The 20,618-nt window shown below is 42.5% G+C and overlaps 1 protein-coding gene across 1 annotated transcript in view; it reads left to right on the top strand.

Moving 5' to 3' along the window:
* The first annotated feature begins 7,665 nt into the window (after positions 1-7,665).
* Positions 7,666-20,618, top strand: part of PDE8B (phosphodiesterase 8B) — a 70,473-nt gene continuing 57,520 nt past the window's right edge. Inside the window, exon 1 of the mRNA XM_017808086.1 lies at positions 7,666-7,977. Coding sequence (XP_017663575.1) covers positions 7,666-7,977 — 312 coding nt within the window. The remainder of the gene's footprint in view (positions 7,978-20,618) is intronic.

The following is a 20,618-nucleotide window of genomic DNA, read 5'->3' as shown; positions in this document are numbered from 1 at the left end:
AATGATTTTTCTTTCTGTTTGTCCTCATGATGACCTGAAAACCTGAAGAGAGATTAGATCCAAGCTAGCATATAAGGACTAGATTAAAAAAATTAATGAATGAGAAATGCAGGAAAAGGACTGTGAGGAAACTACAAAAATTCTACCTTGCTATATCCAAAATGTAGTGCTGTGGGCACTGTTGAGCCCTTGTGTCCAGATGAGCACCCTGCCCTGATTGTGATGCTGTTTTTGGGTAAGATCCTTCTTCCTTCTCCTGGGTCTCTGTTGCAAAGACAGCATGGCTGCACAGCATGGCAGAAGTAATTAATAGTACCTAATTTGTCCACCTGGGGAAAGCAGGGTCCCAGAGCAGACTGTGATGCTTGCTTCTCTGACAATCATTTGAAATTTCTGGGCAAAGCTGATTCTGAGATTTCCAGCTGGCTGGTTGACACCTGGTGCTTGTACAGGGGTGCTGAAGAAGAAAGGTTATATCTCCCCTGAGACCATATCAGGGCTGCAGTCCCATGTATCCAAGAACATGGGTGTGTGCAGCTGAGGCTGTAGCAAACCTCTCATCCTTGCAGGACCAGGACCTTTGAGAGAGGGCCAAGGACATGAGCTCCCTGACAATAGCTCTTGCAGAGGTACAGCCACAGAAGGGGGGGGGGTGGTTCTGACCTGCTTTTGAGGACATTTCCATATATGCATTGTCTAGGGTTTCTGGAGAGCTCAAGGATTGTATTTGCTGACTGTGTGTCTTTTCCCCTAGAAGTAGGGCAGCTCTTCACAGTCCCTAGCCTCAATCTGACATAACTTGCTAACCCACACTGGTTCTGCTTCTCCTCTCTAGAACTAATTTTCTGTACAGGTTCAGTGTGTTGAGTTTATTCTGTGTTGTGGTCAGGGGGGGATTTTTTGTGGTTTTGGCTAGACAGTTGTTGTGACTTGACCACTACTTATCCCACAGCTCCTAGTCATCTTTAATGTTGCTTTGCTTTTGTGACATTCACGTGCTCTCCACTGCCTTATGTGCAAGCCTTTGACTTTTTCTGAGTAGGGATTGCTTTTTGTGGTGTTATCTGAATATCCTGTGGAGTTCCCTCATTGAGGCCTTGCATACCACTACAGAGCGTTGACAATATTAATGAACTCAGCAGAAATAGCAATACTGCAAAAGGGAAAACAGCCATTAGCTGTTTTTAAGACATGAGGGAAAGAGTACCGAAGTGAGAGCACCAGGACAAGTGCAAAGATGTTCCCAAGATGATGTTTTCCACCTACATGGTACTTGCTGTAAAATACAATATCTCAAAGATGAAACTAAGCTGCTTGAAGAATGTTTTTGGTCCCACCTCTGGCAGTTGAGATTTGCTCCAGATCATGGTCATGCTGCTCTCTCTCAACTCCAGGCAGTTTGTCTGCCCTCTCCTCGACCGAGGGGCTGGATTTTACAGGAGGATCCTGCAAAGCACTAGCAGCGGGCTATCAGCTCCGCTATTTCCCAAAGGCTGTGTAACTCTTAGCATACAGAACCATGCCAGGCTCAGAGCACTTTGTTCGCCGGACTTTCCCCCATTACTAAATGTTCCCGATCAGGACAAACAATGATATGTACAGGGCGAAGGGATGCGCCGGCTGGTCAGGATAACTCGGGAAAGCCTTTTGGCGCTCTTTCCCCACTGGAGCCTCGGTGGCGAAACTAATCTTCCGGGAGCTCTTCCAGCAAAGCAGGGCCGGGCGGGCGCAGGAGCTCCGGAAGGCGGGTCAGCCCCGGGGAAGGCGGTGGTGGCGACGCCCGCCCCTCTCACCTGGGCAGCCAGCACGGAGCGCCGGCTCTGCTCCCTTCCGCTCCTCGGAGGATGAACGGGCCGGGGAGGAAGGTAAGGGGAAGCCAGGTGGGTCAGGGGGTGGAGGGGCTATCCCCGGGGCTGACCCCTGCTCCGGAGCGCCCGAAGCCGGGGCACGGTGGCGTCGGGTGCTGACACGCTGCGGGCGGCGCGGCGGGATCAGAAGGGATGTGTCTTATGGCCAGTGCCGCCGCGGCGTCTGCCTGGCCCCGCTCAGCGCGGCTCAGCTCGGCAGGAGCTGTGCTCAGCAGTGGCCGGAGCCCCACAGCCTAAGGGTCATCCTTCCCGTTGGTGCGGTGACCACTCGAGAGGGATTTGCTGTGTAGGTATTTCAAATATTCCCGGAGTAGAATCAATCAAGGGAGCAGAGTTGTGTCTTTAAAGTAATAAAGAGTGAAGAGTAAGGAAACGACCACTGAAGTGCTGCTATGGGGACTGTTCAGTGCTGGCAGGAGAGCTGCAGTTGCTTTTCTTAACTTTGAGCACTGTGAAGTACTTGATTCCATCCAAACCAAAGGGTTTGCTGGAGAGCAGCAGCCTCAGCCTTTTAAATGTAATCACTATTGTCCTAGAAAATTTGCTTGTAACTAGAAGTATCTGACCACTGTGCTGGGAAAAGTTAAGCTCTTCCAGGGTAATAATGCTAATAACAATTGCTACTGCTGGTGGCTGAAGACTGTTGTTGCTATGTATTTCTATATGTTACTCTTCTTCTTTAAAGCAGTGTAGTAAAGGTATACTGTGTCTCTCAATATAACATTGATATTAAGAACAATACCAGCTTGGCCCATTCTAAAGAAAATGACTGCAGGTGTCCATCCCCAGGAGGGAATCTTCATCCTTGGGGCAGCTCATCACTTGTCAGCAGTGAGGAGCAAAAGCCCAGGACTGCATCTTCCCCTATCCTTAGAGAGGGAGAAACAGCTGTCGACAGAGGAGAGCAGGAACCAATGCTCTTCCTTGCTCACACACAAAGGGGTGGAGAAGGTAGAGAGTGAAGGAAGGCCTCCTGCCTCTCTGTACACTCTCAGCACAGTTTGTGCCTCACAACATTTTCAGTGGCAAGGGCTGCTCATGGAAAGGGAACCAGACTGAGTTCCCTCTTCAGCTTTGCTCCCTTGAAACAAGCTTCTCCATGAGTCAGTTTCCCCACTTGCAAAATAATGTAAAGGATTTTATAAACTTCTGGGGAAAACTGAGATAACTGGCATTGTCCAAGCCAGTCATAATCTGAGTGTTAAAGGAAGGCCAAAGGCAAGTCCTATAGTGAGTTTAGCAATCAATCCCAGCAAAGTCATTCTGACTGAACAATTCCTACCTGATGGTATCTTATTGTAGGATGTTGCTAATAGGAAACTGTTATTTGTAGCACTCACAGACACAATGTAACAAACCCATGGTAAATTAAAACAGTTTTGCTGCAACAAGTGATTTTTCAAAGTTATGAAATGAAAGGTTTGGGCAGGAATTAAAAAAATAGGATGGTTTTGGTTGAGCTGGAGAAAGGTCGTTGCTTTCAGTGATGTTGCTCTTTATTTCATTGTTTAGAGAGTCACTGGATTTGTGAACTGAAAAACACATTTTGCTCTTTCTCAGGCAAAAGAAATAACCTTCACCATCTGTATTTAATATCTTTTTGTTTTGCAAGTGCTATCATTTATTGTATTTTTGATGAGTAAAAGCATGAGATTAACATTGTATAATATAAATTATCAAAATACAAAACAGAGGTATGTAGAGAAGAATTCTATTCTAGCTGTCGTGGCTATTATTTTTCTCATATCTAGTTTAACTTAAAACACAGCATGTAGTCTGGATAATTTGCTCAAATCTGAGTATGCAGCATGTTAGTTTTTACTGTAGTTTAGAAATTTTTTGGACCAATACGAAAGGACTGAGCTTTCTAACTGTTGAGCTTCCCAAGAGCCTAGTGATTTTTATTTTTTTTTCTTTTGGTACAGGCTTATTTATACATTCTTAAACTGGTTTTACAGTAAATGAACCATGAATAGAGGTAACTGTCGTCTCTAGCTGGTTGTCAAGTACCAGATTTTCATGTCTCTGTAAAATGCAACCTCTGAAGTAGTATATTCTTACTGCAATGAACAGGGATTTAGAGATGTTACTTCCAATAATGCCAACATAAACTTAGCAATCTACTCGTAGCATAAAGACTTAATATTGAGGTCAGAGAGAAACCTATGCCTGGCTTTGGAAGGGATATAAAGTTTAGAGGAGCATATATTCCTCGTTTTGGAGGGATTTGCAGGTGTAAACACCATAGAGAATGTATACCCACTGTTTTCTGCTAGAAAAAAACATACAAGATGCTTCAGGTTTCCACTGTCACATTCCACAATCAGTCATATGCTTAAATTCATCATGCTGAAATTAGTCATGTGTAAGAAATTGGTTTCCTGTGAGCATAAAATTTGTTAGGATTTATAAAATTGCAGTTAAAGCCAGTGAACACTCTTTAGTAGTGGAAAAACTGATACATGTGAATATTTTCCAGTGTCTGGATGTACTGACTTCATTCTAGGGCCATACTAAATATGCATTTCTGAGGCCACTACATCAACTGTTCCTTGTGTAAGTCATTGGTTGAATTAGCACGTGCTGCTCACAGTAAAGCCTTCTGCTTTAGTGGACATCTGTCAAAGCATCCTGCAGCAAGATGACTGCAGGAGCATGACTTGAGTGTGCTACAAGAGGTGGTGCAAGTGTGCATGCATGTGTTTTAAATATTTCCTCTTTCTCCTTGTTCAGTAAATTCATGGTTGTCTTCTCACAGGCAAGATGCAGGAAGAGTACTAATGTTAGGAAAAGTAATCTTTAACTTTCCATTTCTTCAGTTCCTACTTCACCAAGAGACGGTCATCCTTCTCCTCTGCACCCACTCACTCAGTTCCACTTCTGTTTCTGCTCATACTAATCGTCACTTGTTTGTTCTGTCTCTCTAAGCTCCTTCTGAGCCCCCTGTTTCTGAGGAGAGACTGGGAGAGTTGGGATTGCTAAGCCTGGAGAAGACTCAGAGCATATCTCATCAATGTTTAACTGAAGGAAAGGTGCAAAGAGGACAGAGCCAGGCTTTTTTTCGGTGGTGCCGAGTGAGAGGTCCAGAGGCAATGGACAAGGAACAATTTGGAACATGGGAGGTTTTCTCTGAACATCATCAGGGAACTGTGAAGGTGACTGAGCACTGGAATAGTTATTCCAGAGGGGTGGTCTTCATCCTTGGAGATATTAAAAAAACATCCAGATGTGCCCATCCCGAGCAAAACAATTGAGGTGGCCCTTCTTGTGCAGTGAGAGTTGGGCTGGATAACCCTTCCAAACTCAGCCATCCTGTGATTCTGTCAGGCAAAGCATTGTTACTCTACCCACTCTTCTGTTGCTTTTCAGCAGTCCGCACAGTTCTCCATCCTGCAGCCTTCTCAAGCGCTCTGGCACTTTGCACAGGCAAGCTCATCTTCATTACCCTAAAATAATCAGTACAGGGAGAGCTACTTGAGGACTGCATTTAGCAAAGCTTCTCCAGAGCTGTGACTTCTTATTCCTACAACTTATTTTCTGACATCAACTCAAATGTTATACCTAAGCAAGGGAAATGCATGTGAGAATGGGCAGATACCTGCAATGCTGTCTGAAATCAATTGCAAAGTTGTCACAGAATTCAGTAGGAACGGGGCAGAAACTGGAATACTGGGATGTTAAGGAAACCTGGGTATGGAGTGACTGATGAAATATCTGATAACTGATATCAGTTCAGAAAAATGGACTGTGAATAGCCAGCAACACAGTTTAGGGTGTGACAACATTTTCACCAAGCTCTGTCTGCAAAGTCAAAATATGATTTATGTTCACATCCTTTACTAAAATTCTAAATGCTGTTGATTCCTGGGGTGGTTAAATTCCCATGAACAAAGTCTCAAACTATATAGTCAACAACTCTTAGATATCTTTTGGGGAACATTGTTTACACTAGCGTATGGGGTTTGAGTGGCATTCCCGAGCTCCTACTCTAGTGCAAATCTCAGATGTAGTCTTCAGCAGGTAACTCAAATCCCCAACTTTAATTTCCCAACCAATAGTAGAAAAGAAGAGAGACTTGAAAATAGTGCAAGGAATACACACAAGTGGCTGCTCTTTTGTTATTAAATGAGCTTTTAGGACACATTCATCTCCAACTAGGTGCATTATGCTCTGAGAGACTGTGAGGTCTCATCCAGAACTGCAGACTGAGCAGCAAGAAAGGCTGCATGGTTGGGTGATGAAGCACAATCTGCTTCATTTTACTTACACTGAGCCTGCCTTCAAAGTGGTTCTCAAAGACAGCCACCAGCAGAGCAGTGTGGCAGCAGGCAAACATGCAAACACGTGCAGGATGTGAGCCACAACTTGATTTGTGAACATTGACAACTAGCAGGGAAAATAATTACCTAGAGAAATTTGATTACCAGGGCAACAGGGGCTCTCTGTGGTAACTGGAAAAGGTAAAATACTGTGTCAAACAGGTTGGTGATCTCAGTCTAGTTTCTTAATGGCTGAGTGCCAGTCTATATTTCCATAATTGCAATGACCCATGAACTAGATCAGCAGAGACAGAATCTAAATGCTTGAAGTTTCTCTAAACTGAGGCATTTTAGCTGTGAAACTTCTGAATAAACTTCTGAATAAACTCATATCTAATCCATGAAAGCACTTCAGGAGCATTAGGAGCACAAATAACATGTTCAAACCACTTTGTCATTCAACATTACAAACCTTGCACCAACCATGCTTCACATTTCTAGTATTTTTACATCACTCATTAAAAACAAGGTGGAGAAACAGCAATCACACATCAGCTAACACTCCAAGAGGAAGAAAAGGTGTATACACAAGTGTTCATTGGTAACTGAGTGTCAGATAAAATACTTTCTTAGGCTGGCAGCACACTGCTTGGATGACATTACCAATTCCTGAAGGATTTATTATGTGCCATTGAAAACAGAGAGATTTAAACTAAAATCTTGCAAAGACTTAAACCCCACATGTTTAGTTTTACACCTCCTACATAGTTTCACTGAGGTCAATGAAACTATTCACTGTGGAAAGCTAAGAAGGTGTGTAAATCTCTGCAGCATTAAATATTTTGCTTGATTATCTCCCCAGGGACTGAAAACAGGGATTGGCAGCTATCAGACATCTAGGGTAAAATGGCAACTTGTGTCATTGAATATTGGCTTAACTGAAAAACAGCATTAAGAGTTGTAGAACAATTGTGGCCTTTTTTCCTAACTTGCAGTGAGTGCTATGTGGCTCCAAACTGCTCCCTGCAGTACCCCCAACCAACTGACATTTGCTCACCCATGACTAAGGCACATTTTGACTGTCAAAATAAGTTTTGAGAGAGAGAGAGAGAGAGAGAGAGAGAGAGAGAAATGTCGTACATACCCAAGGCTTGAAAGTAGACTCTCTGCCCGGGTCGCGAGAAGGCTGCATCGCCGATGGCGATGCTTCTCCTCCTCCCCCTCCTCCCCCCCCTCCTCTTCCCCCCGACTGGGTGCAGACTCGGTGGCCGCAGGCGCTTCGTAAGACGCTGCCGAGGAGGGGAAGGGGCTTAGCGGGTCTGGGATCCCCGGAGGCGGCGCGGAGAGCCGGGCGGGGGTGCCGGGGAGGCGCCGGAGGGGCGGGAGCGGCCGGGGCAGAGCTGGCGGGGGGAGGCGCCGGTGCCGCCGGCGCGGGGTGCGCGGCGCAGGGGCGGCGGCCCCGCAGCCCGGGCGGGCGGCAGGTGCGAGTGGAGCGGAGCGGGCCGGCGGTGCAGCGGGGCGGGGTGGGTGGGGAAGGGATGGGCTGCGCCCCTAGCATCCACGTCTCGCATAGCGGTGTGATTTACTGCCGGGACTCGGAGGAGTCCAACTCCCCCCACCAGACCACCACCATCTCGCAGGGCACCGCCACCCTGCACGGCCTCTTCGTCAAGACAGACGCAGCCGACTCCATTCCCTCCGTCCTCGCTTACCAGAGCCGGCAGCCGCCGCCCTCCGCCGCTCCCCGCCGCAAGGAGCGCAGGGAGTCCGGAGGCGCCTCCGCCCGGTCCAGGACGCCCCACTGCTGCAGCGTCGAGGCGGAGACCCAGACCAGCAGCTCCAGCGTCAAGGTAAGTGGTGGCCGCTCCGGAGGGGTCTCCAGCGGGGCCGCTGTGGGTCCCCGCCGGCCGCGGCAGAGGGAGGGCAGTGCGCGGAGCCGGCGCCTCCTCAGCTGGAGGATGCTCGGCGGGCGGGATGCAGCTGCCGGGAGCGGTGCCCTGGTGCCCACTGACTCACCGCAGCTGCGGCGGCCGGGCCGGGCCGGGCTGGCACTGCTGCGGGGGGGCCGCCACTCCTGGAGCTCGCCCGGGGGGGAGCAGCGGCCGCCGGGCCCCTCGGGCTCCCTCCGCCTCTCTCTGCCCCGCTGATCCTCGCCTTGGAGGGGCTCCGGGGCGCCCTTTGCTGGGATCAGTCCTGGACACCCCGCGAGCGGGGAAAGGGTTCGTTTCGAGCTCTGTGACTGATAGCAGAGAGTAGGCGCCTCTGGGAGAGGCAGAATAAAATCTCCCCCCGTGTAATTCTCAACTGCAACAAACCCGTACCTGCTGTTAGGTTTACTTCATCCCTTTTCCTGGCCCCGTGTCTGGTTCGAATGAACTGTTGCGGCGAGGCGTGGATGTTCGTCTGAGAACAGAATCACTGTGATGCGCACACGTATGCAAGTGCACCTTGCTGGTGTAGGGCTGTGGGGATGCTCCCAGAAGGGCGGCAGGGTCTGTGTCTGTAGGGTATCTGGAAGGCTTGGGTCTCCCTGTCAGTACCTAAGGCAGGTACTGCTGCGACCTGCTTGTCAACGTCTTCACTTAAGTTTAGCACTTTAAAAGAGATGATTGTGCTGGATTTTTTTTTCTTTTCCTTTTTTTTTTTTTCCTGATCAGAGTAGGTTTTTCATTAACTTCTCTGAAAGCTTTCTAGAAATTAAGTTTTGCTTTGTTGCCCTCTTCCAAAGCTTATTATTAAAAAAAAATGGTGTCATGATCCTACCTGCACCTCAGATTTCTTTTCTGTTATAAAGCAGGATACCATGTCACAAAGTAATTCCATGGGCTTAAACATATTGAAATATTTTGTTAAAAGATAATGAAGAAATTAAAAAGTTTTATTTCTTTATAATTTAAAAAATCCAGAAATTATCTTTAGGAAAACATAAGTAAGATAAGTCAAAGAAAAAAAAAACCACCGAACACCCCCACAATCCACTGTCAGTTTGTTTATTCAAATGCTGAGAAACTTGCAGAATTGTCTGTGGTCAAATTGACCATTTCACTCCTTTAGAAGAACCTGGACAAAGTTCAAGAACAACTGGAATAAAACAATTGTGTTTCTTGGATTCAGGGATTTTGTTGTTTGGGTGGGGGTTTTTTTACATTTCAAAGTGGAATATTTAACACAAAATAAAATTTCTTCTTTAATGTGGAGGAGAACAAAATAGAAATACTTTCACAATTAAATTGAGAATTGAAAAAAATATGTTAAAGTGGTAATTCAGTTCTTAATAATTATTTATGATTTGCTGTTACATCATGTGCTCTTATAAACAAATATATTTGTCGACTTTCTGGTTATTAAAACTGAAAATATTTCAGATGTTTTTGAACTTTGTCATTGGCACTGTAATCTTATTGATTCAACAAGGCCAAGTACTGTCTGCGTCTTGCCCTTGGGTCACAACAACCCCAGGCAGCACTACAGGCTGGGGCAGAGTGTCCGGAAAGCTGCCAAGAGAAAAAGGACTGGGGTGGGGAGAAGGGGGATGTGTGAGAGTGCTGGTCGACAGCATGTGAACATGAGCCAGCAGTGTGTCCAGGTGTCCAAGAAGGCCAATGGCATCCTGGCCTGTGTTGGCAATAGCGTGGCGAGCAGGTTCAGGGGAGGAATCATCCTTCTGTACTTGGCACTGCTGAGGATGTACCTCGAATCAGGGGCCAGTTCAGGGCCCCTCACTACAGGAAAGATATTGAGGTGCTGGAGCAAGTCTAGAGAAGGGAAACAGGGCTGTTCAAGAGTCTGAAGCATAAATCATATGGGGAATAGTTGAGGAAGCTGAGGGTGTTTCTCCTGGAGAAAGGATGCCCAGGGGAGACCTTATTGCTCTCTACAACTACCTGAAAGGAGGATGTAGCCAGGTGGAGGTCGGCCTTTTCAGGTGACAGGATGAGAGGAAATGGCCTCAAGTTGCACTAGGTGTGGTTCAGGTTGAACATCAGTAAGAATTTCTTCATGAAAAGTGTTGTGAAGCATTGGAATGGGCTGCCAAGGGAGGTAGTGGAGTCACTATCCCAGGAAGTGTTCAAGAAACAATTGGCTGTGGCACTTAGTGCCACAGTCTAGTTGACAAGGGGGATTGGTCAAAAGTTGGACCCAATGATTTTGGACATCTTTTCCAACCTAAGTGATTCTGTGATTCTGTAATTATTTTCTGTAGTTTCAGTTCTTTTTACTAATTATGGGTTTGTTAGGTTTTCTGGTTTTTGGGTTTTTTTAAAGTTATTGACAAACTGTTTCAATTATATAGTAGAAATATTCTCATTCTTATAAAAATTAAGATATGTAAAATTTTTTATACAATTTTTAAAGTTGAATTAGAGACTCTATTCTTACTCCCAATCTTGGCACAGTTTCGTACAGGTTGTCTGACTAAAGCAAGTTTGGACTATTATAGAACTATCATAAAGGCAAAATCATATATGATACCTGATGGGCTATAAGTGGAAAAGTGTGGAAATATGTTTCTCTAGTAGTATATGATAACAATATTTATTTCCATAGAAGTTCAAAATGAAAATATTTATTTTGGTACAGAAGGAGTATCTAGCAATACTACATGGTTTTAACTGCTGTATTGCTTAGTTGCATGTATCAGCCATATTTGATATTCCATACCATGTGGTGTCGTGCTCAGTATGTAAAGTGGGGGGAAGAAGGAGGAAGAGAAGGATGTTTGAAGTGATGGCATTTGTTTTCCCAAATCACTATGAGATGTGATGGGGTCCTTCTCTCCTGGAGATGGCTATATGCCTGCCTGCCCATGGGAAGTAGTGAATTAATTCCCTGTTTTGCTTTGCTCACATATATATCTTTTTCTCTGCCTATTAAAGTGTCTGTATCTTAAGTCACGAGTTATTTCACTTTTACTCTTCAGATTCTCTCCCCATCCTGCTGGTGGTAGAGTGAATGATAGCTGCCCGAGGCTCAGTTGCCATCTGGGGTTAAACCACCACAAAATCTCATCTAACTCTGTTCAGGGGACAAAACAATGGTCAAATGGCTGTGAGCACTATTATGTCTTAATATAATTTTCCAGTTGTGTAACTGTTTAACCCACTTAAACCATGCTGCTTGATGTTTTGTGTTGTAAACTGATCTTTAATTGTTTACACAATCAAGTACTGCATCATTTACATTTGACCCTGTCTTTATACAATGTTTTAAAACTAATACACAACATAATATGAAACAGGCATTAAAATAAATCAACCTGTAATGATTTTAACACTATTCAATTTAAATAAAATACCAAAAAGCACCCCAAACCAAAATCAAACCAAACAAACCAAAAAAAAAAAGACAAAGCCAAAAAAAACCCCAAACACACAATGATCGCACATCAGTTAGAATATATGACTAATCTAAACCTAACTTTTAAAGTCTATCTGATCTGTATTCATTTGGGGTGAGATAGTGTTACAAAGCCAAGAGTATTTTTTTGTTTTCTTTTCTTCTCTTTTCCTTAATGACAAGTTCTGAACTTTCAGAGCCATGAGATGTGTTGGTCCCATCCTGCTCACAGTGATTATGAGTAACCATTCAGCAGTTCTGGTATATGTGTGAGTTTCTTTGTGGATTGAAAGCTTGGTAACTACTATCTAAAGCTTGCTGACAAAGATCTCAAGTGGACTTGTTAAGTATTAGAAGATGCACCTGCACCCTGATTTGGAAAAGGACCCACGGTTTCTGGTGCCCAGCCATATACTGTGTTACTAAGGTACTTGGTCAGAAGCACTCAATTAAAAAACAGACATTCCTTGCCCCTGTTCCTTCCTTAATAAAACTAAACAGTATCAAAACAAAGAGTATTAATATCTCAAACCTTACCTCATCTTTATATAAAGATACAAGGCATTTAGCTTACATCACTGAAGCATAGCTTTGAACATGGAAAGATGCTAACTGTATAAAGGCTGATTGACCCATTGCTCAACTATTGCTGGTTCTGAAGTGCAACAGAACCAGCAAGGTTTAGCAAGGAGTAAATAGTTTCTTGGACACTTCCTTGGAGATTTAAAAAGGTAAAAAAAGTTTACCTTATCTTTGTTTGCAAGTACATCTTTTAATTATGGCCAAATCTTAAGCAGAAGTGTGTGAATAGATTCTTCTTTCTTGAACATCTTGAGGCTTTGGCGTTAGCCAAACTTAAAAAACTACAACAACAGACAAGTTTCAAAGCTCTTGTTGCTAATATGTAAGCTAGATGGAAAAAAAACCAAAACCATCTGCAGTCTTCTATTGATTACTTTATTGTATTTTTCATCTTGAAATTACAAGAACAGCAGGTGTAATGGTTTGGGTTTTCTTATGCTGTGTTCTTTGTGGAAGAGAAAGGTCTGTTTATGAACCTCCATTGATCAGTCACAATAGGAGCAGGTTTTGACAGTTTTCAGGCTTTTTATAGCAAAATGTTTATTAGAAGCAAAGCTCAGAAATAAGAAAAACTACATGGGACAGTATCTCTTACCAGCATTGGTCTGTGTTAAGTTCCAAGGTGGAAGTGTTGGAGTGGGTGTATCCTTCTCAAAATGTCAAGAACCTATCTTTTACAATTTTTTTCCTATATCTGGGGGAATATGTAAAAAAATGCAGCTGCCAAATACAAACTGGAGAGCATTGAGAAATCCAGGTACTGAGAAAGTCGCATCAGGTCCATGGGTACCAGAGAAATGCAGTCATAAGCATTGCCTTGATTTTGAGTACAGTTCTTCCCTTTAAAGCAGGATCATGTGTAAGAAAAATCACTGTATTTCCTGTTCTGTTTGAAGTATACTCTTGTTTAATTGTCAGCTAGTAAGTTCTGTAGCATGTAAAACACACCAGACAAGACATTTCTTGAACATAGTTCAAGCAGAAAAGATTGTGGAGGCCAAAAAGTATTGAAATATGTTATGATGCAGAGCCTTGTTAATTCAGGCTGGATGTTCTATAAGAGGTGCTGGCCTGAATAACTCTTACCATAAAGGATATTGCTAGTATAGAAGTGGCTCTTCTATGACTAAGCCCAGACATCTTAAATGAATACACTAAAAGGACTTTCGTAAAGATTTACTGTTCTTTATCTGACCTTTCCATTCCTCCTTCGAATGATTCAGGTAAACTTCAGCAAGCCCTGTAGTTATGCTTTTAAGCAATGCTAGACAGAAGAAGTGTTACAGAACAGATAATACCTTTTCTTCAGAAAATATTAAAGCACTTGGCAAAAAGAAGCTTGGTGGATTAAAATGTGACTGCACATTGAGTCACACAGCGTTCTGGACTTCCAAAACTGTTCTTGATGATATGCATTTATATCATTAAATATAAAATGCGCACACACACGTATAGGAAAAGTGTTGGAAGCTTGTAAGAGAGCCATGAGCCTCAACCATTTCATCACTGGAAGTCAGCAGAGTCCCACGGACCCTCTAAGTTCTCCGGTAAAAAGTTATTTTGGAACGTCTGCTTTCAGTGCCCAAAATACCAAGCAGTTTTGAGCAAACTGACCATTATTAGCATGTGTTTTCCAGTTTTTACTGTTTGCTATGGGCAAAATGAGACTGAGGTTTTCACCTTCTGCTTGATGTGAATCTTTTTACGGTTTCTAACACTCCATGATTGTGCTGGATGCAGACAAAAGGGATTTAAAATAAAACTGACCACACAGCTGAAAGACATAATGCAAGCTGAGGAGTTGTGCCAGATATCTTGGGGAATAGTGCGTGCTCTTATCATGCAGGAGATAGGTTTGAATTCCTGCAGCTGAGAATGTTTAATAATCACTAGGGTATGATACAAAAAGTGGGCACTTAGTTTCCCATTTTTGTCCTTCAGGTGAGGAATAATCTAGTTTTCTATCATATTTTAAGTAGTGGTTTAGACAACAGAGTATTTAAGCAGGTTGAAGGAAATGTGTATACATGATCTGCAGGTAGACTAAGAGAGGTAAGACTACCAAACACCTCTTGGAGACAGTGCCTTCCAGCTGATTTGAGTGTCCCTTCTGTGCCTTGGACATCTATCACAATGAGATGATGAGCCAGACCTTTTTGCTGTAATGAGCATGTAAACACCTGATTCTCAAAAATGTTTCCTGTTCCTGATGGGGATCCTTCAGCTTCTCTGGGGGGTTGTTATTTTAGACAGGTTTCTGTACTTCCATGGATTCCTAGGTCAGATAGTGGTATCAGGCTGGATCATAGGCAACATAGGCAATCCTGAAGCAAGGAGTAATGCAAGTTCATATTTTCAAAAATTTGGCAATGCTCTGTGAAGTAGTTCTTAATTTGCTGCCAGATCTCAGTGTACTTTACTATCTATGTAGATTATTCTCTGCCTGTATTTCCTCTCTGCATGTTTGTCGCTCCTCTTATGTTTTTGGAAGATTCAACTCTATCTCAACTCTAACTGAACTCTGTCTACAGGGTTTTTCAGTGTAGCCCAAAGCGTATGTAAAATTTGTAGAATTATCTTTAGTGTACATGTAATTTCTGAAATTGCCTTTAGCAAAGACAGTATGTAGTTGTGTGTCTCCTAGAAAAAAACATGTGAAGTGTTTTATGGTGTAGCAGAGTTTAACTGTCTTTAGTGAGTCTTGCCATGGTAACCAAAGCCAGGATTATGGCTTCAGAAAATCAACAATCACATTTACTGATGTAAAGATAAAAGTACAGAACATTGTGAAAGGCAGCCTGTGTGTTTGAAGTGGTTGAGGGCATGAGCTTATAGTAACAACTGCCACCTGATGATCCCTTGTGTAGTACTGTCTCCTCTGGCACAGATCAGTAGGGGTATTTGTAGCCCACTAAGTCACCAGTCTGGCAGGGCAGCAACACAACACTTGACTGTCCTCTTGCTTTTCTGAGGGCATCTTCCTTGGGGCGATCTCACAGACCCTAAAGCACAATGAGCTAATTCTACAGGAGCTTCCACAACTCCCCCAAAACACTGGTGCTTTTGGATTATGAAGTTTGAATCATCTTTCCATCTGTGTGAGGAAGAAGTGCTGTCCAAAGATACATTGTTAATTCTGAGTAAGGTGCCATGCTGTACAGCTTTTTGGAGACACTGTTTAGTGCAGGTAACTTTCTTCACTCGTGAGGTCCATTTGCTTGTGAACTTTATTTTTCCCTTTCAGGTCAGCCATTTATGTCAACCACAACCTCAGCCTTCAGCATCCAATTATTTATAAATTACTTTCTCACCCATGTTGTCAGCTATAAAAGAACAAAATGCATTAGAGACATGCTGTTCCTTTGGGTTACCTCTGACTCTGTGAATAGAGAGGTACTCTGGAGAATAGTCAAAAAAAATCCCTGCATATCTCTATGCACTGATTTGGCTTTCCAGTGCCAAATATTTCATATCTTGAGTATAGAATGGGTAGAGCGTAGATTTATGCTGAGAAACCCCTCAGCTAAATGGTGCTACTTTAGAATCACTCTCTATATTAAATTCCTAATAATGTGAGTTACTCACTTGGAAAATGCAGAACTAATTTTGATGTAGATTTGGGATTCATTGACCTCTTGCCCTGGATTCATACTGCATCTGAAGAGGCAGTTTGCTTTCTAACAGAATGGGAAAACTGGACCAACACTGGTTGGTTTCATAGCATGGAAGAGTGGAGCAGGAATTGCAAAAATCTGGGCCACCTGGACTCCAGCACACAGAATTCACAGAGAATGCAGCCAAGTGTAAGCATGAGTATAGATATTATAAAACTGTTTAAATAAGAATTCCCAAGAAACAACACTTAGCTGAGAAACTACATTAGTAGGGTCAGCAATGTCCACTGCTGAAATGGGCGGAATGGAGTATTGAAGCAATGTAGCTGTTAGAAATCAAGGTATTCAACACCTATTTGTAAGTCTAGGACAAACTGCTCACAGCCGGTTTGCATATAGAGCTGTAATCTGTTAGATTTAATTACTATTTATTAGTTTATATTTGGAGGGGTGAGTTCTGATTTCTATCTTGTTATATACATGTTTTAATCAAATAGTGATATACTTACCTGGGGCATACCTTTCAGTGCTGTTAAAAAATCAGTTTAGTTGAGTGTGGAATTGGGCATGAGGTCTCTGTTGTTAGCTTTGGAGCTGCTTCCAGCAGTCAATTTTCCCTTTGCTCTTAGGTCAGCCATTTTGCCACAGGGCCATTGAAAGTGGTTTTCCTCTTCCCCTGTCACAGATTTGGAAGGCTGTCTGAGACCACTGTGAACTTGAATGTTGTTAATGGCCATTGTTCTCCTGCAGTTATGTTTAATAATCATTGTGTCCATTTTGAAATGTGATTTATCAAGCCACTGTGCTAGACAGAAAGCCAAGAAATCTCTTTTAGAAAAGGAGAGGTAAAATTAGACTTTAACTTTTTGTGTGTGTTGTTTTCCAAAGTTAGTCAAATTTCTTTTGAGATCCCAGGGTAGGTGCTAATGTAATGGCTAGGTTTTTTTCTGGAGATGAGACACTCAAGTGCAAGTTTCTGTTTTGAAAGAGTCTAAAGAGATTCTCCCATGAGAGTACCCTGCTTCCTGGACTGTTGGCTATTGTGGGTTTCTCTTCCTCTTGCCTCTGAGATGGCTTCCCTGAAATCCATGCATTCCAAAGAATGCTGCCTGATGAATTGCTACTTCCTCCTTGTTGCAAAGACAGACGTTTCTTAAACAACTGTTTAATTATATTGTGAAATAATACAAGGTTTCAGGAAAATGTGGTTATATTCCATTTCAGAATAAAACCATTCCCATGTATTAAATGGTTAGGGCTGTGTTAGTGTTCCATGCAGTGTGGTGACTCATGGAAGTGGAGTAGCTGCCATGTTGAATACCTTGCTGTGGCCTCGTTTCAGCCTGCTTCCTTTTGCCTCGGATTGCAAAGTGAGGGAGGCCAGGATAGCAAGACATTTCAAAGTTTAGAACTCTTACATTCTTATGGACATGTTGTGGTGGGCTGCAGCTGCTGGACAGCACTCCATCCCCATGGAGCTCTGGATGGCAGCTGCAGTGCACTGGTGGAGACCTGGGATATCTTTTGCTACCTTTTTTCTAGAGGTTTGTGCAGACATGAAAAGGTCAGCTGGAGTACTATAACAGTGTGGTGGATAGTTAGAGAGGACATGGATGAAGTGAAGATCTGAGATGAGCTAAGCAATGAGACATCATTGTTCAAGCAGGAAAAAAAATGATCAATTTAGCCTAAGCTGGAGTAGTTGTGGAAGGGGCATCTGTTGTGGGCTGGAGGAGGCCAGGACAGAGAGCTGTGCCAAAGGGAGTGGGGATGAAGAGGCCTGTGGGTAGAGAGGTATCTTAGGGGGAAAAAAAAGATCTATTTTGATGGCACAGGATGTCTTTGACACTTGTAAGTCTTGAGGATATGTAATGTCGAATCTAGTGATTTCTGTCCAGATCTTATAATAGCTCCACAACAAAAATGTATCTTACTGCTCAGTGCTAAGCATCAGATTGACTGATGTAACAGAAAATGCCTAGGTGGTGTTCTGTGTACAAGGCTGTAGTAGTGTATCCATTGCTGCCTAAAGTAATTTAATAGTTGTGATTGTCTGGATTTTATAAACGATCCCATCACAACGGTAGAGGACTCCATCTAAGTCTTGCAATTAAACATTTGAAAGCAAGAGAGAAGTAGCTAGTATTTCTCTAGACAAATTGAAGACTCCTAACCAACTGCCAGTTCAAGCTCTATATTCTCTAAGGGGAAAAAGCCTCTTACCTTCATATGTTTTTTATTCCTTGTCAGAAGTACTACTCCAGACAAACTGTGCTGGTTTGTTGTAATATCCTGATAGTTGCAAGAAGAATGTTGGTAGCTAAATCAATGCTTTTACTATAAGACAGGAAAAAGAGCTTGCTGGGAGGATCTTGTTGCACTAAAGAGAGTTTTCACAAAAGAGGGGGAAAAGGTACTCCCCCGAAAAACAAAATAACAACAGCAAAACAATACCAAAACAAAACACCAAACAGAACATAAGAATGAAAATTATTCTAATATGGAGATACTTCTGGTATAACTGGTTCTGATATTCTGGGAACTTCTGTGATAACTTTGTGTAATGACAGGATGCACTCCTGTTTTGCAACCACAATTAGAATATTGCCAGCAGAGGATTCACAGGGTGTATTACCTCTGTGGGTCTGGTGCATAGGAATGAATTTAATCTTAGTGGTATATTTTTCTTTCAAAAATTATTTTGGATAAATAACCACTTTATTTGGTGCAACAGTTTCTTTGATATATTCTGGCATATTTCTTATTTCAGTGTGACAGCTTTTACTCCTCTGGTCCTTCAAGTGGGCTTCGATTGAGCAACACAACTTAGGTTTTTTTTCACACTGTTAGTGGCTTATAAAAAGATGTTTATAGATATTATTTAAGACTCACACTCAAGAAAAAAGAAGTCTTAAAAATAATATATTTAAAATTCTATCATTTTAAGTTAGATTCTGTGCATCATGGTGTTAGAGATATCAGACTTCTTTCAGGTTTGTGAAAGTGAGATATCATAAAATTATCAATAGCAGAAGAACTAGTGGTACTGATCAGGCCTTCTCAACCAGAAAGAGTGTCTGTTTGCAGATACGCATTAACTAGAACAGTCGATGCACTTACAGATCTCTTTTGGCTCTTTAGCATTTTAGTGGCGTAGGGACTATCCATACAGTTCAAAGAGTGTAGTAATGAACTGTCTTCAAAGAAGGGAATCTTTTTCATGGGTTCCACCAGATTTATACAAGAGGCTATTTTTAGATCAAGAATTTTTTTGCCCCCTTAGAGCTATGAGACATCTGTGGCCTTGCCTTAGATTTTAAAAATCAGTCTTGCTGAAAGTAACTCCTTTAGTCCATCCTTTCATGTTTGCTTTATTGTTATATTTGTTTGGTTGCAAATATCTGCAAATCTGCAGACAGCTTAAAACTGAAAAATGTTCTGTATTTCTGTAGCTCACATGTAAAATCTTATCAGCGAACACTGTTTTCCTGCATGGTTGATGCAGATGGCTGCCTGTGAAAGGATGACCCTTAATCACCACGCTCACAGCTTATTCTCTGATGTCAATACGTAACGCAGTTCACCTATCCACATGTATTTTTACAAATTGCTGTATGATACATGTATGTTTTTTGTTCTGTAGCCTGTTAAATGGCAAATGAGTAAAGAATGTCTTCTTTGTTTTATTTGGGAACACGTCATATAGCTGCACAGGATCCACTGGAACAAAATGAAAGAAAATGGAAACAGCTTGCTCACAGTTGCAAGGTGTTTTTGTTTGAGTTGCTAATATTGTAAAATGGATACTAGATATATATGATCATCTTTGAGTTTAGTCTGGAGAGCTACTCCAACAAGATACTGTCATCAGGCAGATTTAGGAGTATCTGACTGGGAAAGAGCAGCAATAAACTTTTGTGCACTTCAGAAATTTTAGGAGAGAGATCAGGTTAACTCTCATTGTCTGCACTTTGTAAGAACATTTAACAGAGCTAGCTTTCTAACCAAACAGAACTAACAGAACATGAAGAAGATGAATGTGATTATTTTTATTATATTTATCAATTAGTACTCTAGAATTTTTGTATATCATTGAAGGAAGAGGAACATTTTATTTCAAAATTTAACAAAAGAGCTTAAAATAAGAACAGTAAAAACCTGGTATCATTTTGCATTTCCAGCTGCAGTACAGAAATGTGAAATTTATACATGTAGTCCAGCAGTCCCAATTCAGAAGTCACCATGTCATTTGTTAGGATGCAATCTAGAAAGACTACACTGACATCAGAGAGATGAAGATCTGACCTTTTTCAGATAGGCAATGGGCAAATTCAATTTTTTTTTACATTTCCCCACATTTTATTTTTAATTCAATAAAAATAAATGATCGGGCCCTGATAGCCCCCCTGGTTAAGGGGTTATCAAGGACCAGAACAGCTGGCATTATATCACCCACACAGCCCTTAGTTATTTTAGCTGTAGTTGGGCTGGGCAATGGTGCTTCTTTGAATGGTTTGTTCCTAACCCTCCCTGACAGGTGTTCAGCATTTCTTGATGTGTGAAGGAGGTGGTAGCAGAGCATCATGCGAGATTTGCATCACTTGGAGATGCCAGCAGTGTTCTTGACACCACTCCCTTTGGTTGATCTGCCACTCTCTCTCTTACAGGGTCTTTAATTTTTTACCTGTTCTTTCAGCATGGGATTACTAAGGAAGTGATCACAGAGGAAGAAGATAGTCTGCCTTCTTTGAACAGTGGGAGATCCTTTTATATGTTTGTGCACATACTTGCTGTGTGCTTATCTGCAGGTTGGGTGAGCCATCTGCTGGCGCCTCTCCTCTAGTTTTGTTTGGTTTTATTCCCCTCCCGATCCTCCCCCACCCACCTACCCATTTGACCAGTTGTAGAGGGGTTGCCATTACTGAGAATGGGATCAAAGCAGGACACATTTAAATATG

This window comes from Lepidothrix coronata, unplaced genomic scaffold (assembly GCF_001604755.1).
Source record: "Lepidothrix coronata isolate B3197 unplaced genomic scaffold, Lepidothrix_coronata-1.0 Scaffold22, whole genome shotgun sequence".
In the NCBI taxonomy this organism is placed as follows: Eukaryota; Metazoa; Chordata; class Aves; order Passeriformes; family Pipridae; genus Lepidothrix; species Lepidothrix coronata.
Note: the sequence above shows the minus strand (reverse complement) of the source record. Positions and strands in the feature narration are given on the sequence as shown.